General features: G+C 31.9%; 2 protein-coding genes across 16 annotated transcripts; one reads left to right on the top strand and one right to left on the bottom strand.

The window, feature by feature from the left end:
* The first annotated feature begins 2155 nt into the window (after nucleotides 1-2155).
* Nucleotides 2156-11718, top strand: LOC107913667 (bifunctional UDP-glucose 4-epimerase and UDP-xylose 4-epimerase 1). 12 transcript variants are annotated; one of them, XM_041104077.1, is made up of 6 exons: nucleotides 2178-2410; nucleotides 8899-9125; nucleotides 9435-9502; nucleotides 9760-10079; nucleotides 10238-10287; nucleotides 11449-11718. In XM_041104077.1, exons 4-6 carry the CDS (start codon nucleotides 9885-9887, stop codon nucleotides 11654-11656), a joined length of 453 nt encoding a protein of 150 aa, XP_040960011.1. In that variant the 5' UTR covers nucleotides 2178-2410; nucleotides 8899-9125; nucleotides 9435-9502; nucleotides 9760-9884; the 3' UTR covers nucleotides 11657-11718. The 12 variants fall into 12 exon arrangements, 7 of the variants coding, with proteins under 7 accessions (XP_016697807.1, XP_016697810.1, XP_040960011.1 ...); XR_005920460.1 differs by lacking the exons at nucleotides 9435-9502; nucleotides 11449-11718 and having other exon boundaries at nucleotides 2164-2410; nucleotides 9760-9950; nucleotides 10018-10079; nucleotides 10238-10629; XM_016842320.2 differs by lacking the exon at nucleotides 8899-9125.
* Nucleotides 11719-13528: 1810 nt separating this feature from the next.
* Nucleotides 13529-17731, bottom strand: LOC121223087 (uncharacterized). Of its 4 annotated transcripts, none has more exons than XR_005920458.1 (2): nucleotides 13897-17731; nucleotides 13529-13588 (listed from the first exon to the last, which is right to left on the bottom strand). XR_005920458.1 is itself a non-coding variant. In XM_041104074.1 (2 exons), the coding sequence occupies exon 2, from the start codon at nucleotides 15728-15730 to the stop codon at nucleotides 14567-14569; it is 1164 nt and encodes a 387-aa protein (XP_040960008.1). In that variant the 5' UTR covers nucleotides 15731-16794; nucleotides 17288-17731; the 3' UTR covers nucleotides 13777-14566. The 4 variants fall into 4 exon arrangements, 2 of the variants coding, with proteins under 2 accessions (XP_040960008.1, XP_040960007.1); XR_005920459.1 differs by lacking the exon at nucleotides 13529-13588 and having other exon boundaries at nucleotides 13777-14193; nucleotides 14318-17731; XM_041104074.1 differs by lacking the exon at nucleotides 13529-13588 and having other exon boundaries at nucleotides 13777-16794; nucleotides 17288-17731.
* Between the last annotated feature and the right edge of the window lie 325 nt (nucleotides 17732-18056).

Genomic DNA, 18056 nt, shown 5'->3' with positions numbered 1-18056 from the left:
TTTTATCACTTTAGCAAGTTTTGCACAATTTTTAATTAATTAAATATCAAAATGTTAAAATTTCCTAACGAAACTTTAATACTAACTTAATGACACTCTGTAAATATTTATAAAAATATTTACGGCTCAATTTATAAAATTAAGGTCTCTATACCTCATTTTCTAAACCATTGTACCAATTAAATCCTTCTAAAACACAAATCACCAATTCAAAAATCTTTCTAAAATCACACTTGACTCATAAATAATAAATAATAAAATTTTCAAACTCACTTGTCAGATTTAGTGGTTTCGAGCCATTATTTCTGACACCACGAAAAATTGGGTTGTTACTAGCATAGCGTATTGTCTTATGGCACGATCTCTATCATTAGCAATAGGATTGGGTTAAGCATATGATTGACTCCATTACCTTGTCCATCATTTTGATTTTCAAGGTCCATCTTGACTTGTCTTTGAGAAAATCTCTTGCGTCTTCTTAGTTTAAATGTTCGCTCAATTTCCAGGTCTACAGGTAATAGATCGATGATTCGATCTATGCTTATACACACCAAATAAATAAATCACAAATAAAGAATAAAGAATAGATTTGTAAAGTTAGAAATTAATTAAAAACTAAACTACGAAAATAATTTCACAAAGAATGATTAAGGCAACAGTCCCCAGCAACGGCATCGAAAACTTGTACCGAGGTTTGTGCAAGTGTACACAGTCAGTTCAAGTAATAAGTAAGTAAAATGAGTTATTGTCTCTATAGGGACTGTGTATGTTAATCGATTATTTGTAAAATTATAAATTCACAATTTGGTATAAAAACAAAATAATTTGAATGCTGATGTTTAGATTAAGTGAAATTAATTAGATGCAAAGATTGATCCCTATACAATTTAACTCTAAATGCAAATTATCTAAATGTATGAATGACTGACTTTAGCAACAAAAACAATAAACATAAAATAGGCTAGGATAATTATATTAATCAACTCAATTCATTTTCATCATTCTTAACAATGTTCAGAAAACATTCTACGGCAACTCGATCTTTCATGAGTTTGGAATCCAAATTAAGTCCTCTTGGATCTTTTACTTAGTGAAATATGCATTTTACTGATCATATTGAACTATATGTTTCTTACTATTTATGCGAGGTCACAGGGACATTTACGTTTGCAACAGTTTAATCAAATAAACCTAAAAACTATGCAATATTATAGAGCTAACTAAAGATATTATGAACCTCAACTTAGTCGGGTTTAATGATTTAAATTGAGCATTGCACTTTTCAATTATGTGCCTACTAGCCGTCGTTTGGTTAGGATCGCTTAGCTAATCTGAATGCACCCAATCACGTATGAATGAAATTTATCTTAATTTTAATTGAAAACGTGATTGACTAAGGCACAAACATGTTAAACATGACCCAGTTTACATGGTCTTGCCATCCACATGAATTGATTTGTGCATGTCCATGTTTCATTCATATTAATTACATCTTCAATGGTCCTCCTACATAGTGAAAAATCACATATTAATAAATTAACATGAAATAATATAAAATATGCACAAAAAACATGTAATTAAGCATAATTTCACATACTTTATAAATTCATGTCTAATATTAATAATTAAGTAAAATTCACTTATTTTAATAACAATTATTCAAGATTAACATATTTATTAAGTAAAAAGATGGTAAAAATATATAGAAAAACCCTATATAATTTTGAGTTTACAGCTACGCATTAACAAGATACAAATACATACATACTACATATGTGTAGAACAAAAGGGTGGAGATCTACCAGCATACGATTAGATTTGAACCAAAGAGAATGCGCAAAACAATAATAGATTATAATATATACAATTAGAATTATATAATTAAGGTAGATTATTAATTATATGTAATGCTATATACATTGATACGTAACCTTAAGCTTTGAAAATATAACTACCTTTATGGTAGAGTATAATATATACAATTAGCATTGGTTAAGTAAATAAGTTATTTTGGATTGTTATGGAACTTTTAATTTATTTCGATATTTTTTGGAAATACTCTGGACTTTCATAAATAATTAGGGTCTGTTCAACCATTTTTACACCTACTTGAAAGCAAAATAAAACAAACTAACTATCCGTAAAATGTCAAAATCAAATTAATTGAATCTACTAAGCCCAAATAAACCAAAAAAACAACTAAGTTCCAGCTAAGCCTCGTTTTTCGAAAGCCCCAATGCCCAGCTTCATTAGACATGTCTCTTTACCTTCCTCAAGCAACCAAGAATAATCAGAATCCCTAGACTCCTTACAATAAACTTTCCTATGCCAGAAAATTTCTCAAACCTTCAACACTTCTACTATCTTCTGCCACTATTGTTGCTGCCGATTCCGGTACTCCTCCATCTAGGTAAGTCAACTCTTTTCGATTCAAACCCTCCCTGACAACCGCATGTGAAACTCCATTTCCATTTCTAGATATTTTCTTGAAACAACATCTGTTGAACATTTTTTTAAGGGATTTTATGTCTACAATATAAGGGCTTATTATGGATCTGTCTTCTTCTTTGCGTTGGACCTTTCTTATAACAATGAGAGCATCACCTTCAATTATTACCTGTCTATACTTGAGCTCTAGCCCCGTTTGAACTGCCTGCAAATAAGCCAATGTCTCAAGTATTCTACTATTTACCCTATCCTAGTCACTAAGATATGCCTTAATAAACTATACAGTTTGTACTGTTGATTGATTAAGCCCCTCATGCAAGGCTTTATTTAATCATATCCATATGTCCCAAATACAAAAAAATAAGCTTTTTCTGATGGTACGAGCTTCTGGTAAGCATTTCCCCTATCCACTGCTTGAAATTTTCTCCCATTACCCCCCTGAATTCCGTGAAATCCTAGCTCACCCCAAACTTCTTTAACTATAGGGTAGTCTCAAAAGGCATGTTCCAGCGCCTCTGCTCCACTTTTACACCATTGGCACCAATCTAAATTGAACACTCATCTAAATTTTAGGTTACTAAAAGTCAAAATTTAATTGTTGGAAACCCTCCAGTTTGTAATTTTGATTTTTACTAGCAAGTCTATAAGCCATAGGTTTTTTAGGAAAGCTTTGTATGTAATTTCATTAGTTTCGTCATCAAGATTAAAGGTCTTTTTCAGCAGCCTTCTGTATCTACTCCTTACAGTATACTCTCCTGTTGCCTCTCCACTTCATACCCTACAATTCTCTCGTGAGTGTCTCGTAAAAGGAATTTGCATAATAGCTTCTGCCTCTTCCCTTGTGAATAAAGAGGTAACAAGTTCCACCTTCCACTGTCTCATATTAGGTTTAATAAGCTTAGCCTCCTTATCTACATTATGATCCCTTGTAACACCCCTAACCCATCTCTATTGCTGGATTAGGGGTACGGAGCATTACCGTATAAAATAGAACATTTAATATCGAAATAAAATAAACATGCAATTTATATATTAACATATGATAATCTAACTTAATTATAGCATAAATACTTTTATAGGCCTTAAATCGAGCCTATGTGGCCCTAAAAATAGTTTGGGAACAATAAGAGATCAATTCAAAACAAATCAAAAAATTTAGAAAAATATTGAAAAAATTGAATACAGGGGTCACACAGTCATGCGGCCATTTGAACTATGGGACATACGGCCGTGTCCCAGCCCGTGTGTCAAACTGTGTAACTCACTGACTTGGGTCACATGGCCGCGTCCCAACCTGTGTGCCAGTCCATGTAAAACTTTCACTTGAAAATAAAGTGACACATGGTCGTGTGGGGTGACCGTGTGTGGCACACGACCATGTGACAGCCCATGTCCCAAGCCATGTGCAGCATAATTTATCCCTAATACAAGCCAAAACATTAACCCTTCATTGCACAATAACTCATACCATTTCCAATCATTTTTACATGACTAAAACACTTTAAAATATACCAAAAGCATACAAACCAAATCAACTTAGGTGGCTAACCAAAATAACTTTAATTGACACCACAATTTAACCTATCAACTTAACTCAATTCAACATTTCAAGTTCATTAATAAAGCATAAATAATATATTCCAAATAATCGTTTCAATGCATGGCATTCAACCATACTTTGCCTACTTTCATATGAGCTTAAATAAATGTCACATACCATATATTTTCACTTTCACTTGCAATTCATCAACTAGGACATTATTACATATATAAGCTGAACATCACCCAAACATACCAAGTTTGCAAACTACAATAAAGTCCTATTACATACCAAACTCACATATATCACTTAAACATTTTGTTCATAGCTCAATGAACCAAAGACCATCTAAATTACAAGGCATTCACAAGTGACTAAAAGTCGTACTTATTTATAAACATTTGTAAGTCACAATAAGGCATATAGGCCAATAAGCTTACCCACATCACACTGGTAAATAATCTAAAAGTCAACTTCTATTACATTGAAAAAATGTCACTTGAATCGTCCACACACAAATCAATTAACCATTTCTTTCCTAATATCAAAAGACCATTCTCAACCATTAACAAAAGGTATTAAGGCATACCAAAACTTGGCATAGCCCAAAACATACCAATTTAACAAACAACCCTATACATGCCATTTATAACCATTTCAATATATTCAAAAGTTACCAAAATGGATTGATGGAGAGTGTGATCGTGCTTCGATGTTGATTCCAACCGTTCGAGCTTTCTGATGATCTATAAAACAAAGAAAATAACTATATAAGCAACTAGTGCTTAATTAGCTCATATAAAGGAACTTAAACTTACCAAATGCATTAAATTAATCAACCATGAGTAATTCCATTTAGTCATAGAGCAAATTTCCTTTTCCTATACACCACACCTCACAAGGTTAGTAAATGAAGCAATGCATATATAAATCCAACCCAATCAAGGCATATAACATATCAAACATTTCAATTTCGCCATTCATCTTTTATATGACTACCATATACCTTCATTTTCTTTCAACTATACTTATCATATATTCTATATACTTACTTTAATTCATAGATCATTACTTTAGTTCATAGATCATTTCATATAATCATATACTCTGTAAAGCTTTATTTACCCGTTGAACCATATAGAATAACATCGGATACTCAGGAATGCTCACACAAAGTGTGCCTTTCTATGTAACCATAACCTTTCCAATAGTGCTCATACGAGCTGTGAAATGGGCCTGTTCACACAAGTTGTGGGTCGGGATGTTAGCTACACGACGCTGCTCATAAGAGCTGTGGAAAATCCGCAACAAATGCAGGACCTCAACCATCGGTAGGACATCCAAGACCAGCACCTAAAATTGTATAATCCCTAATAACATGTCATTTGTATCCTACGAATTTCTAAGATTCAAACGGGACATTTACTTTTTCATATCCTCTGATTTTAGTCTAACATACCATTCCATTATACATATATGAAATGCACATTTTCAAATTATCCTTTAGTTTGATTAATTTCCCTAGTTGATCTATAATAATAATTTATCACACTTTTTATCAATTTAATTTAAACATAGCATAAATATTTATTTACATCCATCCAAAATAGAAAATAATGATTTTAATCCTTGTATGAACTTACCTTGAAAATTACAATTGTAAAAACGAGGCTGACGACTAATCCAACATTTAGCATTTCCTCGGTTTTGATCTGTTTGATTCGTTTCTTAATCTAAATAATAATTTTTATTCAATTAAATCATTCAAATAACTTAATATAATTAATTCAAATAATAAACTTTATCAATGGGAAATTTACAAAATTACCCTAATGTTTTACCTTTTATACGATTTAGTCCCTAAACTCGAAACCTGCAGATTACCATTTTTAGCTAACATTCAGGTTAGCCAATTTTTATAGGATTTCTGAATAGCCTATACTCATCAAAATTTCACATTAAATCCCATGAATTTTACTCTTTTAACAACAAAATTACTAAAAATCACTTAACAAAATACTTCTATTTAACATCCAAGCTTAACAATATATCAATTAAATCCACAAACACACTTAAACCATTCATAGAAAATCCTTAAATTTTTAACAGTTTTACAAATTGATCGTCGAGCTAGCTAGATTAAGCTAGTACGAGCTTAAAAACATAAAAATCATTAAAAACTAACCTAAAAAACACCAACATGCATGGAATATGTTTGGCTGAACCTTCCAAGTTCTCCCATGGAGTTTTCGATTCTTCATATCTCAAGAAAAAAGATGATCACTTTGTTTTACTATTAGTTTATGTTATTAATTTACCAAAGTACCAATTTGTCTTTTAAAAATTATCCAAATTTCATTCATTTAATCACCCAAAACCGTCCATTATAAAATCAAATGGTATATTTACCATTTAAGTCCATTAGTTAAGAATTCCGTGGGCATTTGATCCTTTTATCAAATAGAATTCAAATTTTATATATTTTACAATTTAGTCTTTTTCAATTAATTAACTATCTAAATATTAAAATTTCTTAACCAATTTTTAATAAAATATTTATAGGCTCAGTTTATAAAAATAACGTCCCGATACCTCATTTTCTATAACCACTTGACATACAAAACCAACCATTTATACTTTACAATTTTCTCAATTAGCAAATTTTAACCAAATCAAAATTCATTATACTTATATTTGACCCACATAAATAAAATAATAAAAATTACGGACTCAATAGTCGAATTTGTGATTCCAAAACCACTGTTTCCGACACCACTAAAAACGGGTTGTTACATCCCTAGTTGGATCCTGAATTTTTTGATCCTTTAACCCAAGAATCCAAGCATCTTGCCAAATGGATATCCAATCACCTCTACCCACTATCTAGGCCATTCCTTCCTGCAATAATTTCTTCATTGCCCATACACTTCTCCAGGTATAAGAAGGGTAATTGCCTAACTCTGATAGCATGAAATCAACATCTTGTAGTTTATCACCAAAATAACCTTAAAATTAATATCAATCATTATATATATGAGTTAGTATTTATCAGTTTATCTTTTTCTTATTTCACAAGTAGTTTAAAAAATTATGTGTTTTTTTAATATTTTAACATACCCTTATAAAACACTTGTCAACCTTTGATCTTACTTGAGGAGTCTAAAAACTCTACTAACAATGTAGAAAATATTATTCCTATATATATAAAAAATATTATACTAATAAAAATTAACATACAAAATAATTGTTGAATTAAAAAAATTTAAGAAAAAAGTTGGACTATTACTAGATTAGTTTGATATACTAAAATAAATATATGAGATGATAGGACTTCAACCCAAACAAACCTAGAAAAGAACCAACATTATAAAGAACAAGACCCATTTTCCACAAAGTTTAAACAAAATTGGAAGTTTAAAGAAGGAGACCATGACCCACAATCTATAAGGAGATAGGAACCAACAATATAGTGATCGCCACACTCACAGACAGGGATGAGAAAGGGGAGTGATAAGATCATAATTTGGATGAACGCCACAAGAGTGAAATATTGATAAGTTTAGAATGTGCTCTCAAAGAACAAAGAGAATAAAACTCACAAAGTTGTATACTGATTTTTTGCCCTTTCAAGCTTACAAGTGATGCCTATTTATAGGTGTGCAAAAGGTAAAGGAATAACATAAACGGTCATAAACATATACTTGAAATGTCCAAATTGAATAAGGAAACCGTCCAAGCTTTGAAACAACCCATGCAAATGTGTTTGGATGAGAAAATGTCTCCATTCTTTGAAACCGTCCATGCTCATGTATTTGAATGAGAAAAAAATGTCTTCATGAATTGAAACTGTCCATGCTCATGTATTGGAATGAGAAAACATCTCTATGCATTGAAGCTATCCGTGCTCCATACTTGAAATCGTCCGTCCATGCTTGATGCTTGAAGACTTGTTCATTGTGACCATTTGTACCTGCAAAGTTATAAATAAAAATAAACAAAACTCAATTCCCTTTAGACAATACATTTATTTGCATGAAACTAAAACATAACACACAACAAAACACAAGTTGTAATTATTTAAATAAAATGAAAAGTAAATAAACACAAACTAAAATAAAACATTATGAAAAACTAAAAAATCATTCATTTTGACCAATACGCATAAGTTCATGGGTCAACATTCAACACGTTGCAAGGATTTAGTTCAATATTTGGCTTGAATTGTGACACATAATATTCACACTTGGCCCAAATGTCTATTATCAAACCATTAATAACTTCTCTAAGCTTTTTAGCGTTTAATCTTGTAATTGATCCCATGGACACTTGTAAAACATCCGTTAGATTAATAGATGAATTCTTGTACTCATTATCCACTATGTTTGATACTTTAATGTTTGGACCACAGTTACATCTCGTGCTCACATAAATTATTTTTGTTCCACAACACTAAATCCTGACTCAAAATAATGTAGAATTTAAATCCTTTTTGAAAAACACTAATATTGTCTGATTTTTTGTGTGAAATTGAAAAGAAGACAAATGGAAATTAGCCCATTTGTTTTTTCATTTTTATTATAAACTAGCGAAAGAAATGTCTCATTCTCAATTAAAATGATAATTGCCTTTGGATGATAGTTATTCCACGTTGGAAGTGGGATTTCCATTAAGGGCATTCAAACCCAATAATATATGTAAATTTAGTTTTAATGCATTTGAATTATATCCATTTTATTGTTTTTGGTATTTAAATATTTTTTTCATTTTAGTCTTTAAACTATCATCCATTACACAATTTAGCCCATGACATTAAGGCTATGTTTGGTTCAATGTAATGGCATAACCATTACAACTCTATTTTGTGGTCCACTATAAACAACTATTTGGTTTAATGGAATACCCTATTACAGGATTATTCGATTATGAGCCTATGTAGTGAAATGGTTTGATTTCTATTCCATTTTCTCACTACCGATTACTGATTCGGTGCTTAAGGAGGCCATCACCATAAAAATGATTCCTACTTTACCCTCTTCTTTCTCACCTCAGAAAAGCTCTCACGTAGCCAAGCAGTCACTCATTTACTTCTTCCAACTCTGACCATAGCACTCCTCACCTTCATCGTAGCATCCTTCAAGTAAACATTTTCTCCCTCCATTCCTTTCATTTTCCTCTTTTCCAATTTTTCTACCCTCTTTCTTTACTCTTTTTTGCTTTATTTTTGCTTTATTTTTCTTTCTAGCCTCTATTTGAATTGAAATAAACATCTCTATTGGTTTGTAAAGTTTTAGGTTCATTTTCACCACTTTTATGTTCGTTCTTTTTTCTTTTATTTGTTTCATTTTTCTAGAAAGTTTAATGTTTTGGATCAGAAATTCTGGGTCATTTTGACTTTGTTTGATTTGAGATAAGAATTGGGTTTTTTCTTTTGATTTATATTTTTCAGTACTTTCAGAAGAACAAAAAAAAAAGTATTGGAAAAGCAAAGGATTTGATCTAAATCCAAAATCTATGGTAACAAAAGAGTTTACTCTTTTGCTTTGCATCTGCTATTTTTGTCCTAGAATGCATTTTTCTGATAGGAAAATTTCTTTTAATTTTCATTACTTGATTTGGTTCTAGCTTGTATTTGAAGTTTGATGAATTAGGTGATTGTATATATTATATATATAACTTAGCGAAAGCAATAGTTATTTTTTTTGTTTTAATTAGTTCCATGGAGCATATTTTTTTTCCTTTTTCTTAATTTTTTTCTTAACCTTTGGTTGTAGAGTTGCAAGTGAAAGCGACGACCAAGTGCTTCTTTGCTATTTAAATCGGTGATAAGGCTGTTGGTAGAATCATTATTGGCCTTACATACTTTATAATCTTTCTTTGTTTTTGTTGTTTTTTACAAATGGATGCTTCACAGAAAACTATTCTTGTTATTGGTGGTGCTGGGTTCATTGGCACTCACACAGTGGTACAACTACTCAATGAATGTTTTAAAGTGTTAATTATTAACAATCTTAATAACTCTGTTATTGAAGTTGTTGATCAGGTTAAGGAATTAGTGGTTCCTGAGCTCTCTAAAAAACTCCAGCTCAACTTGGTAAGAAAAATATTTTCCATCTTTTAATCCAAATATGAAAGATTTGTTGTATGTATCATTGTATTATGATGATCATAGATTTGTGTTTTTATTTGTTTTAAGATCTATGATGGGATCAAAGCTTTTTCATATATATTTTTGGTTTTGTTTGGTTGCAGGGTGATTCGAGGAATAGGGATGACTTGGTCAAGCTTTTCTCTAAAACAAAGTACTGCCAACTGAATATATACTATAATATTTTTTGGTTTATTGTTTGCATCACAATGGTCCATTAATTTATTGTCATTTTACAGTGTCATTTGGGATTATACTTGCAAATGACTTACAATGAATGTAATTTGACTAGCGTTGAATTGGATTTCACCTGTAATAATTGGCTTAGGTTTGATGTTGTCATACATTTTGCTAGCCTTAAGGCTATTGGGGAGAGTTTTGATAACCCTCGTCAGTATTTTGACAATAATTTCATTGGCACTATCAATCCGTATGAGATCATGGCCAAATATAATTGCAAAAAGGTATGAGAATGTCTTTAAAACTCTTTGTTTTTCTCTGTATGGTACCTTTTTGGTTTCATAGTTGTATTTCAACTGATCTAAGGAAGGTGTTAAATTAGTATAATTGCTAGAATTTCTTGTTGAGTTGTTCCTATTTGTTCAAGTATTCGAAGAAGGTCAATTTCATCTCTATGATTTTATCTAAGGAAGATGTTAAATTAGTATAATTGTTGTTCCTATTTGCTAAAATCAAGGAGTTTATTACATGTCAATGCTTTTATGCCAAAAAAAAAAATAGTTTTTGCTTGTACTGCTTCAATTCCACCAAAATTTTCAGGTGTTAGTAAACACGAACACCATTAGAAAATGTAATTGCACCCTTATTCTTCTTTTACTTTGGTGTTATACGTAATCACACATTTTTACTAAGTAGATGGTATTCTCATCCTCTGCAACTGTGTATGGCCAACCGGATAAAATACCATGTGTTGAGGATTTTGAGTTAAGGGTCATGAATCCTTATGTCTGTTTTGAGTTACTATTACACATGTCTATTTTTCGCTTTTGTGTATACCATATTGAACTTCAGTATTTGTATGAGTATGCTGGGATAAGTTCAAGCATTGAATTAACTGCCAACCTGATAGTTAACTTCTCGGGTGTACTTGAAACTAATGTTCTTGCACTAGTATCTATATCTCATTCAACAAGAAAACTGGTAATTTCACCAAATGCAACGTGGGATTGAGCTTCACCAATGCCAACCTCATTGCTTTTTTGGCTCTGCATGTGGTTATGTTCTATACACTTATCTACAGATGAACATTCCAAATGATATAATCTCAAGTTTAATACCTTGTTTGTTAATGCAGGAATGAAAAGGGTGATTCAATTAATGCATCTTACTACCATATTGTGAATCCATCGTCCAACACTATTGTTGCTGCTGAGGTGACCTATAGCTTCTTTACTAATGTGAACACCATCACCGTGGGTACACAACATGTATTGGATTCATTAACCACAATTAAAGACACGGGTGAACAATGCTGGCAACGCAAGCACACTCATCCAACATGAGTGGCACCCGAAATCCCTCTTTACCATTTTTTGAGAGGTCAATACAAATTCCATTTACAAGAGTCCCAGATCTAACTTGCTTTGTGATACAAACTCGCATTGGTGATGATTAGAGTCGTTTAGATTGCCCGATCGTAAAATGGAGAAGTCCCGTTCAATTCAGAGTTTGATGATATTTGGCTAAGTCTAGGCTTTAAACAAAAGGTTTCGAATAGGTATAAAGGTTAAGGTTAGATGGAGAAAATAGGTTTAAGTATAGAATTTGGCAAAACAATGAAAATGGTTAAGGAAATGGATGATAAAGTTTTGGTGGACAAGTAACAAGGTAATTAAGTGGATAGTTGAGAGTGGAATGGAGATAGAGCTTAAGAGTCAAGAATGAACCAATACTAAAGTGAGTACTGACCCGAGACTCATAGGACACTTAAAAGTGGATAGGTGATTGAAATAGGACCTTGACCCGCTATTTAGGAAAAAAGGAACCAAATGTATCAATGGGGTGAACGCCACACTCAGATTGAGTGATAAGTTCAAAATAACAAGGAAGAGGCCACTAGCTATGCTAGATAAGTCAGCTTGAGTCTTAAATGAATTTAGAGTGTTGAATAAACTCACAAATGAATTAAAATTCATAAAATGTCAAAGTGTATTGTCTAAAAAATAATAATGTCTTCTGACAATCTATTTATAGGTATTATTATGACTGTTCAAATGCCTATTTGTGATCTTTCACCTTCAGCATTTAACTAAAGTTATTAAAATATTTAAACTCGTTTATAATTCTTAATGAACAGCCAAAGAGTCATGTCCTTTCACTTGATTCATGCATAGCTGAAAAGTCATGCATTTTCACTTGATGAAGGCTTAATGGTCCTTTAAATTTGCTGCTTGATGTCCCTTCATTTTCCCCTTAACCAAATGCCTTAATGCTTGTGTATTCATCTCTTTAATTGGCACCATAACTAGCTTTGAGTGCATGAAACCTATCAGACTTGAAGAGTCACTCTTGGTCCATTTGAAAAGTCACCATAATGAGCTTTGAGTGCTTCAATATCCCTTAAAAACGTTCCAAATATGCACCACCAATTAAGTGACCAAATGCACACACTTTTATGCCAAAACTGGACATCCAATTGAATGTGACAGCATTTGATTCTTCTTGGCAAACGAACAACCCTATTTTAGCTTTAAATATGTGACTAGCCTTTTAGACTTTCCTACAACAATCACACAATCAATTTATTTAAGAAAAAATTAAACACACTATAACTTATGCATTAAAAAGTAACATCCAAATTAAATATAAATAAATTCAAACATATTTAACAATTAAGATGCTTAAATGCTTCGTTTAATTAAGATGTAAACAAAATGAACAATGAATTACTTAGCATGACTTCATTAAAAGATGCAAACTTTAACTAACATGGGAGTTACATAATGCATGACATAACTTATGATGCAATCTTAACTAACATGAGAGTAACATAATGCATGACATTATTAAATACACAACACATAATGCATGTCATAATTAAAAGATGTAGATCAATAATGCAAGAGATTAATTAAAGATGCATTTAATAAACAAGACATAATTAAAGACTCATATTATAATAACTAAAGTAACTAAAATAAATAAATCAAAGTCCTTATTCCAGCAACCAAATTAACAAACTAAGGGTCTGTTTGATTGACGGAATTGATTTTCCGAAAAATCATTTCCAACTTTTCCAGCGTTTGATTGGCGGAAAACATTTTCCATTTGGAAAATGAACTCCAAAACAAGGGAAAATGGGTTACATTTTAGGGAAAATGTCTTACCCTTTCAATTTTCGTAAGACATTTTCTGTGCTCTCCTCTCTATCGCCTCCTTCATTCCTTCCTTCATTTCCGGTAGAAAATTGCTTCTGTTTATCGATTTTCCAGTAACTTGTTTTTTTAACACAATTACAAATAATTTATTTGATATTAGTTTTTTTCAACTTATAACGATTAATATTGTAGCTTAATAATTGAGTATTATTATAAATAAATCATTGCAATATATGTAAAAATAATTTAAAATATAAAAATTTATTAATATATATTAATATATGTAAAAACAACTTTTCCGAAAAATATTTTCAGGAAATCTGCCAAACAGTAGAAAATATTTTCTACTAAATCATTTTACAGAAAAGTAAAACATTTTCCAGAAATCATTTTACGGAAAACATTTTACTGGCAATCAAACATACCCTAAATTAAAAGCTTAATTTTACACTTGGGCCCCTCGAGTTTGGGCCAATCTCGGTGGCATCGAGTTATGTCGTAACATGATGCGGCTGGGATCGCATCATACCCTCCCTCTTGAAGACGATTTGTCTTCAAATCAGGCCATTTGCTCGAGAAAAATCTGTTAAGGTCACGAACCCTTTTTCTCATGAACCTGACAGATTCGTTTCCAAAAACCTGAGAACCACAGTTGGTCCGAAAAGGAAACATGTTATTTTCATGCCTTCCCTCTTTGGGAGGAAACCATTGCAAAGTGTCACCTACACAAGAATGAAATAGGTTAGTGACACTCGAAATTATACGCTCAAAAGAATTTTCTGAAATCTCATTCAAAAATTGAACAAATGAAACAATGTCGGGATCAAAAACATGAGTTGGCTTTACCATTTCTTGATGAATCAAAAATCTCTTCGATGGTAATATACCAGAATCACAAAGTATTCGATGATTATATTCTCGACAATCAAAGTTCCATGGTTCAAATCCCTTGAACAATAATAAAAAACAATAATCACCGGGATCAAAAACGAGGTTTTCTCTTACCATTTCAGTTTGACTTGAAAGTTTCTTGACTGGTGTTGTAGAAAGAACATGAAGCAATTGAAAGTCATAACCATGCAAAACACGCTCAAATCATTTAAACCATAATATAGTACAACCTCCGGAATCAAAGATTTGATTTTGACTTCGCAAGCCATCGGAATTCACGTGCTTTGTTTTCGAACATAGTGATAAAATTATGAGCAAATGAAAGGTTTTAACACATTTATGCAGAATAAATTCATGGTGCTTAGCTTCATTTATCAACAACTTATGAAAACATACTCCGGGCTTAACAACTTGGTTTCGATCACAATACAGTAAGAATGCCGCTGTCACTAATAAATCCCACATGTCAAATAAATAAGATTTAGGCATAAATAAATTCAAACAATCAAACATATTAAAATTCATCCAAACAAGCATGCACATACTTGAGAATTTCATAGAAAGATGTAACGACTTCACATAACCATCATAATAAATTAAATCAAGCTTTTTATGTGAATGATTGCTATCACGTACATCCAAAGTTTGCACAGGCTGAATTAATCCAATGTCATTAACAGATTTTTCAACGTAAATCACTTTGAGTAAACAACTCTTCATGCCTCCACTTAAAATAAAATTATCAACAACAAACAGAGAAAGAAAATTAGCCAAAGCAAAATAACGAGGTCTTTTGAAAACTATGTCACCAGAAATTTTCTCAACAACATTCAAATTTAATTGTCGTGATTCAAAAACATCAATGAGCCTTACCTTTTCATGATGAATCAAGAAATTTATAACCAGCAACATAGAATGAACAAGGAACGATTTTAAATTATGATCAGAATCTCTAAATTTCGTTTCCTGAGTCAATGGCCAAATAATAAATAAACATAAATGATTCACACAAAATTTAGATTGCTTGAGTTCACCACATATCGAACCAAAATAACAAATTCTAGGTTTGAACACACAAGCTTGGTCAATCGATTCATCATGGAACAAGAGTTTCTTGGTTTCCAATGTCCCGTTCATGTTAATCAAAGAAGATGTGATCATGCAATCATTCAAACAATCATAAAACTCAAGTCTCACTTGATCAAACTTACACAAGCATGTAGAATTTACACAACAAAGCAGAAACGTTACACCTCCATCACAAGCAAATGAACTAGGCATTTTACATGTCAATGTTTTATCATATAAGTGAATCAAAGGGAATTTAGGCATGCATATTTTCAAGCATTCATATGTCACAAGCCTCATTCGAACAGCTTTGTACACTCATGTGGGTTTCGCACAACAGATCAAAGGATGCAAATTATCACCATTTGAAACAAACAAATCATTACTATTCAAAGAAGAACAATTACCCACATCAAAGTACGATTGCTTTTCTAAGTCCAAATAGTCAACAATGTTTTGATCAATAATTGAATGATGCTTATGTGACTGGAAAACTTCAAAACTCATACCTTACTTACCTTTTGGCGTAGGTGAACTAGGGTCGTCTAGATCCTTACCTTTCTCGATCAATCAGAATCGTCTCTCATCAGAAAGGTATTGAAGTTGAAATTTGTCAATGGAATTTCGAGGAACCTGAAAAGAAGAAACAATACAAGGAGGACTCACAAGATGGTTAGTAAGAATACTCCTTGCTTTTTCTTGTTCACTTTCTTTCTTTTCACTCGTTTCTTTCTCAAACTCTTTTTCAAATCCTCTCTCGTTTTCCACGACACTCGTTAATTATACAATCCCATTTTTAAACTCTCGTTCTTTTTCCATAGTGTCTTTTATTTTTGAAAATTCAATGACACTCGCTTCTCGCTCATTTTCTTTTCTTTCTCCAAACTCACTTTCTTTTTCAATTTTCTTTTCTTTCACACATTTTGTTTTAATTTCATTACAACAGGAAGAATATAAGAAGGAATCAAAATGAGAAAATTTTTGTTGAGAATAAGAAGAGGGCTCTTCATACAGATGACGATCATCTCTTTGAGATTGATTCTTCATGAGGGAAATTTCTATATTCTCGCTTAACACCTTGAAAGGTTTCAAACTTGTAACTCGTCTCATTTCGACTTGAATTCCTTGATGAATAGGAATCAGGATAAGAAACTCTTCTCGAATAGTCATTGGATGTGTGCTTCCGTGATGATCTTATCTCCATCCCTTGACTTCATGAAATTTTCTTTCTTCTGGCTCTTTCCTCCACTTGGTCCAATCGTTCAAGCCATTTTTCAAATTTAGATTTCACCATTCTAAGCATCTTTTGCATCACATATTGGAATTCTGATTTTGAAAACTCTTCTCGAAACATGATTTTATTGCTGAAAAGAAAAGTGATTAAAACGAAATAGAAATTAAATGCCTCACCACAAAACCTCACGTTTTACTCACAAAGAAAAATTAGATGGCAGTCACATTCGTGTTTGCACTCGTTAACTGGCTTTTTCTACACTCGAATGCTCTCTCAACACTCGTGCCTTTTTGCCACTCGCTTTGCCTCTCGAACTTCGTAATCGACTCGTTTAGACTTACAAGCAAATCTAGGGGTTGGCTTCAAATGGGTTTACAAGGGTAATGATGAATAGGTGCAAGGTTGGCTGAAAGAAACAATATGGTAATGATGTGTGGCATATTGGTGTTTAATGATGGTAAAATATGATTTTTGATGGATCGAGAATTCAAAGAAAATAAATACACACTTCAACACTTCTTCCTTTTTTTCAAGATGAATACATTCAAAAGCACTTGTACGATCACTTATACATGAAATAATAATTTTTTTTTGAAATTTTTTTGATTTTTTTAAATACTTACTCCGGCACTTCATGAATGTCTGTACTCTTTGATTTTAGCTAGCTTTGATACCAAATGATACGAACTCACCTTTTTGATGATTCGAGTTGTTTAGATTGCCCGATCATAAAATGGAAAAGTCTCGTTCAATTCGGAGTTTGATGGAATTTGGCTAAGTCTAGGCTTTAAACAAAAGGTTTCGAATAGGTATAAATGTTAAGGTTAGATGGAGAAAATAGGTTTAAGTATGGAATTCGGAAAAACAATGAAAATGGTTAAGGAAATGGATAATGGAGTTTTGGTGGACAAGTAACAAGGTAATTAAGTGGATAGTTGAGGGTGGAATGGAAATAGAATTTAAGAGTGAAGAATGAACCAATACTAAAGTGAGTATTGACCCAAGACTTATAGGACACTTAAACGTGGATAGGTGATTGAAATAGGACCTTGACCCACTATTTAGGAAAATAGCAACCAAATGTATTAATGGGGTGAACGCCACATTCAGATTGAGTGATAAGTTCCAAGAAACAAAGAAGATGCCATTAGCTATGCTAGATAAGTCAACTTGAGTCTTAAACGAATTTAGAGAGTTGAATAAACTCACAAATGAATTAAAATTCATAAAATGTCAAAGTGTATTGTCTAAAAAAATAATGTCTTCTTACAATCTATTTATAGGCATTATTATGACTGTTCAAATGCCTATTTGTGATCTTTCACCTTCAGCATTTAACTAAAGTTATTAAAATATTTAAATTCGGTTATAACTTTTAATGGACAGCCAAAG

This window comes from Gossypium hirsutum, chromosome D11 (assembly GCF_007990345.1).
Source record: "Gossypium hirsutum isolate 1008001.06 chromosome D11, Gossypium_hirsutum_v2.1, whole genome shotgun sequence".
In the NCBI taxonomy this organism is placed as follows: Eukaryota; Viridiplantae; Streptophyta; class Magnoliopsida; order Malvales; family Malvaceae; genus Gossypium; species Gossypium hirsutum.
Note: the sequence above shows the minus strand (reverse complement) of the source record. Positions and strands in the feature narration are given on the sequence as shown.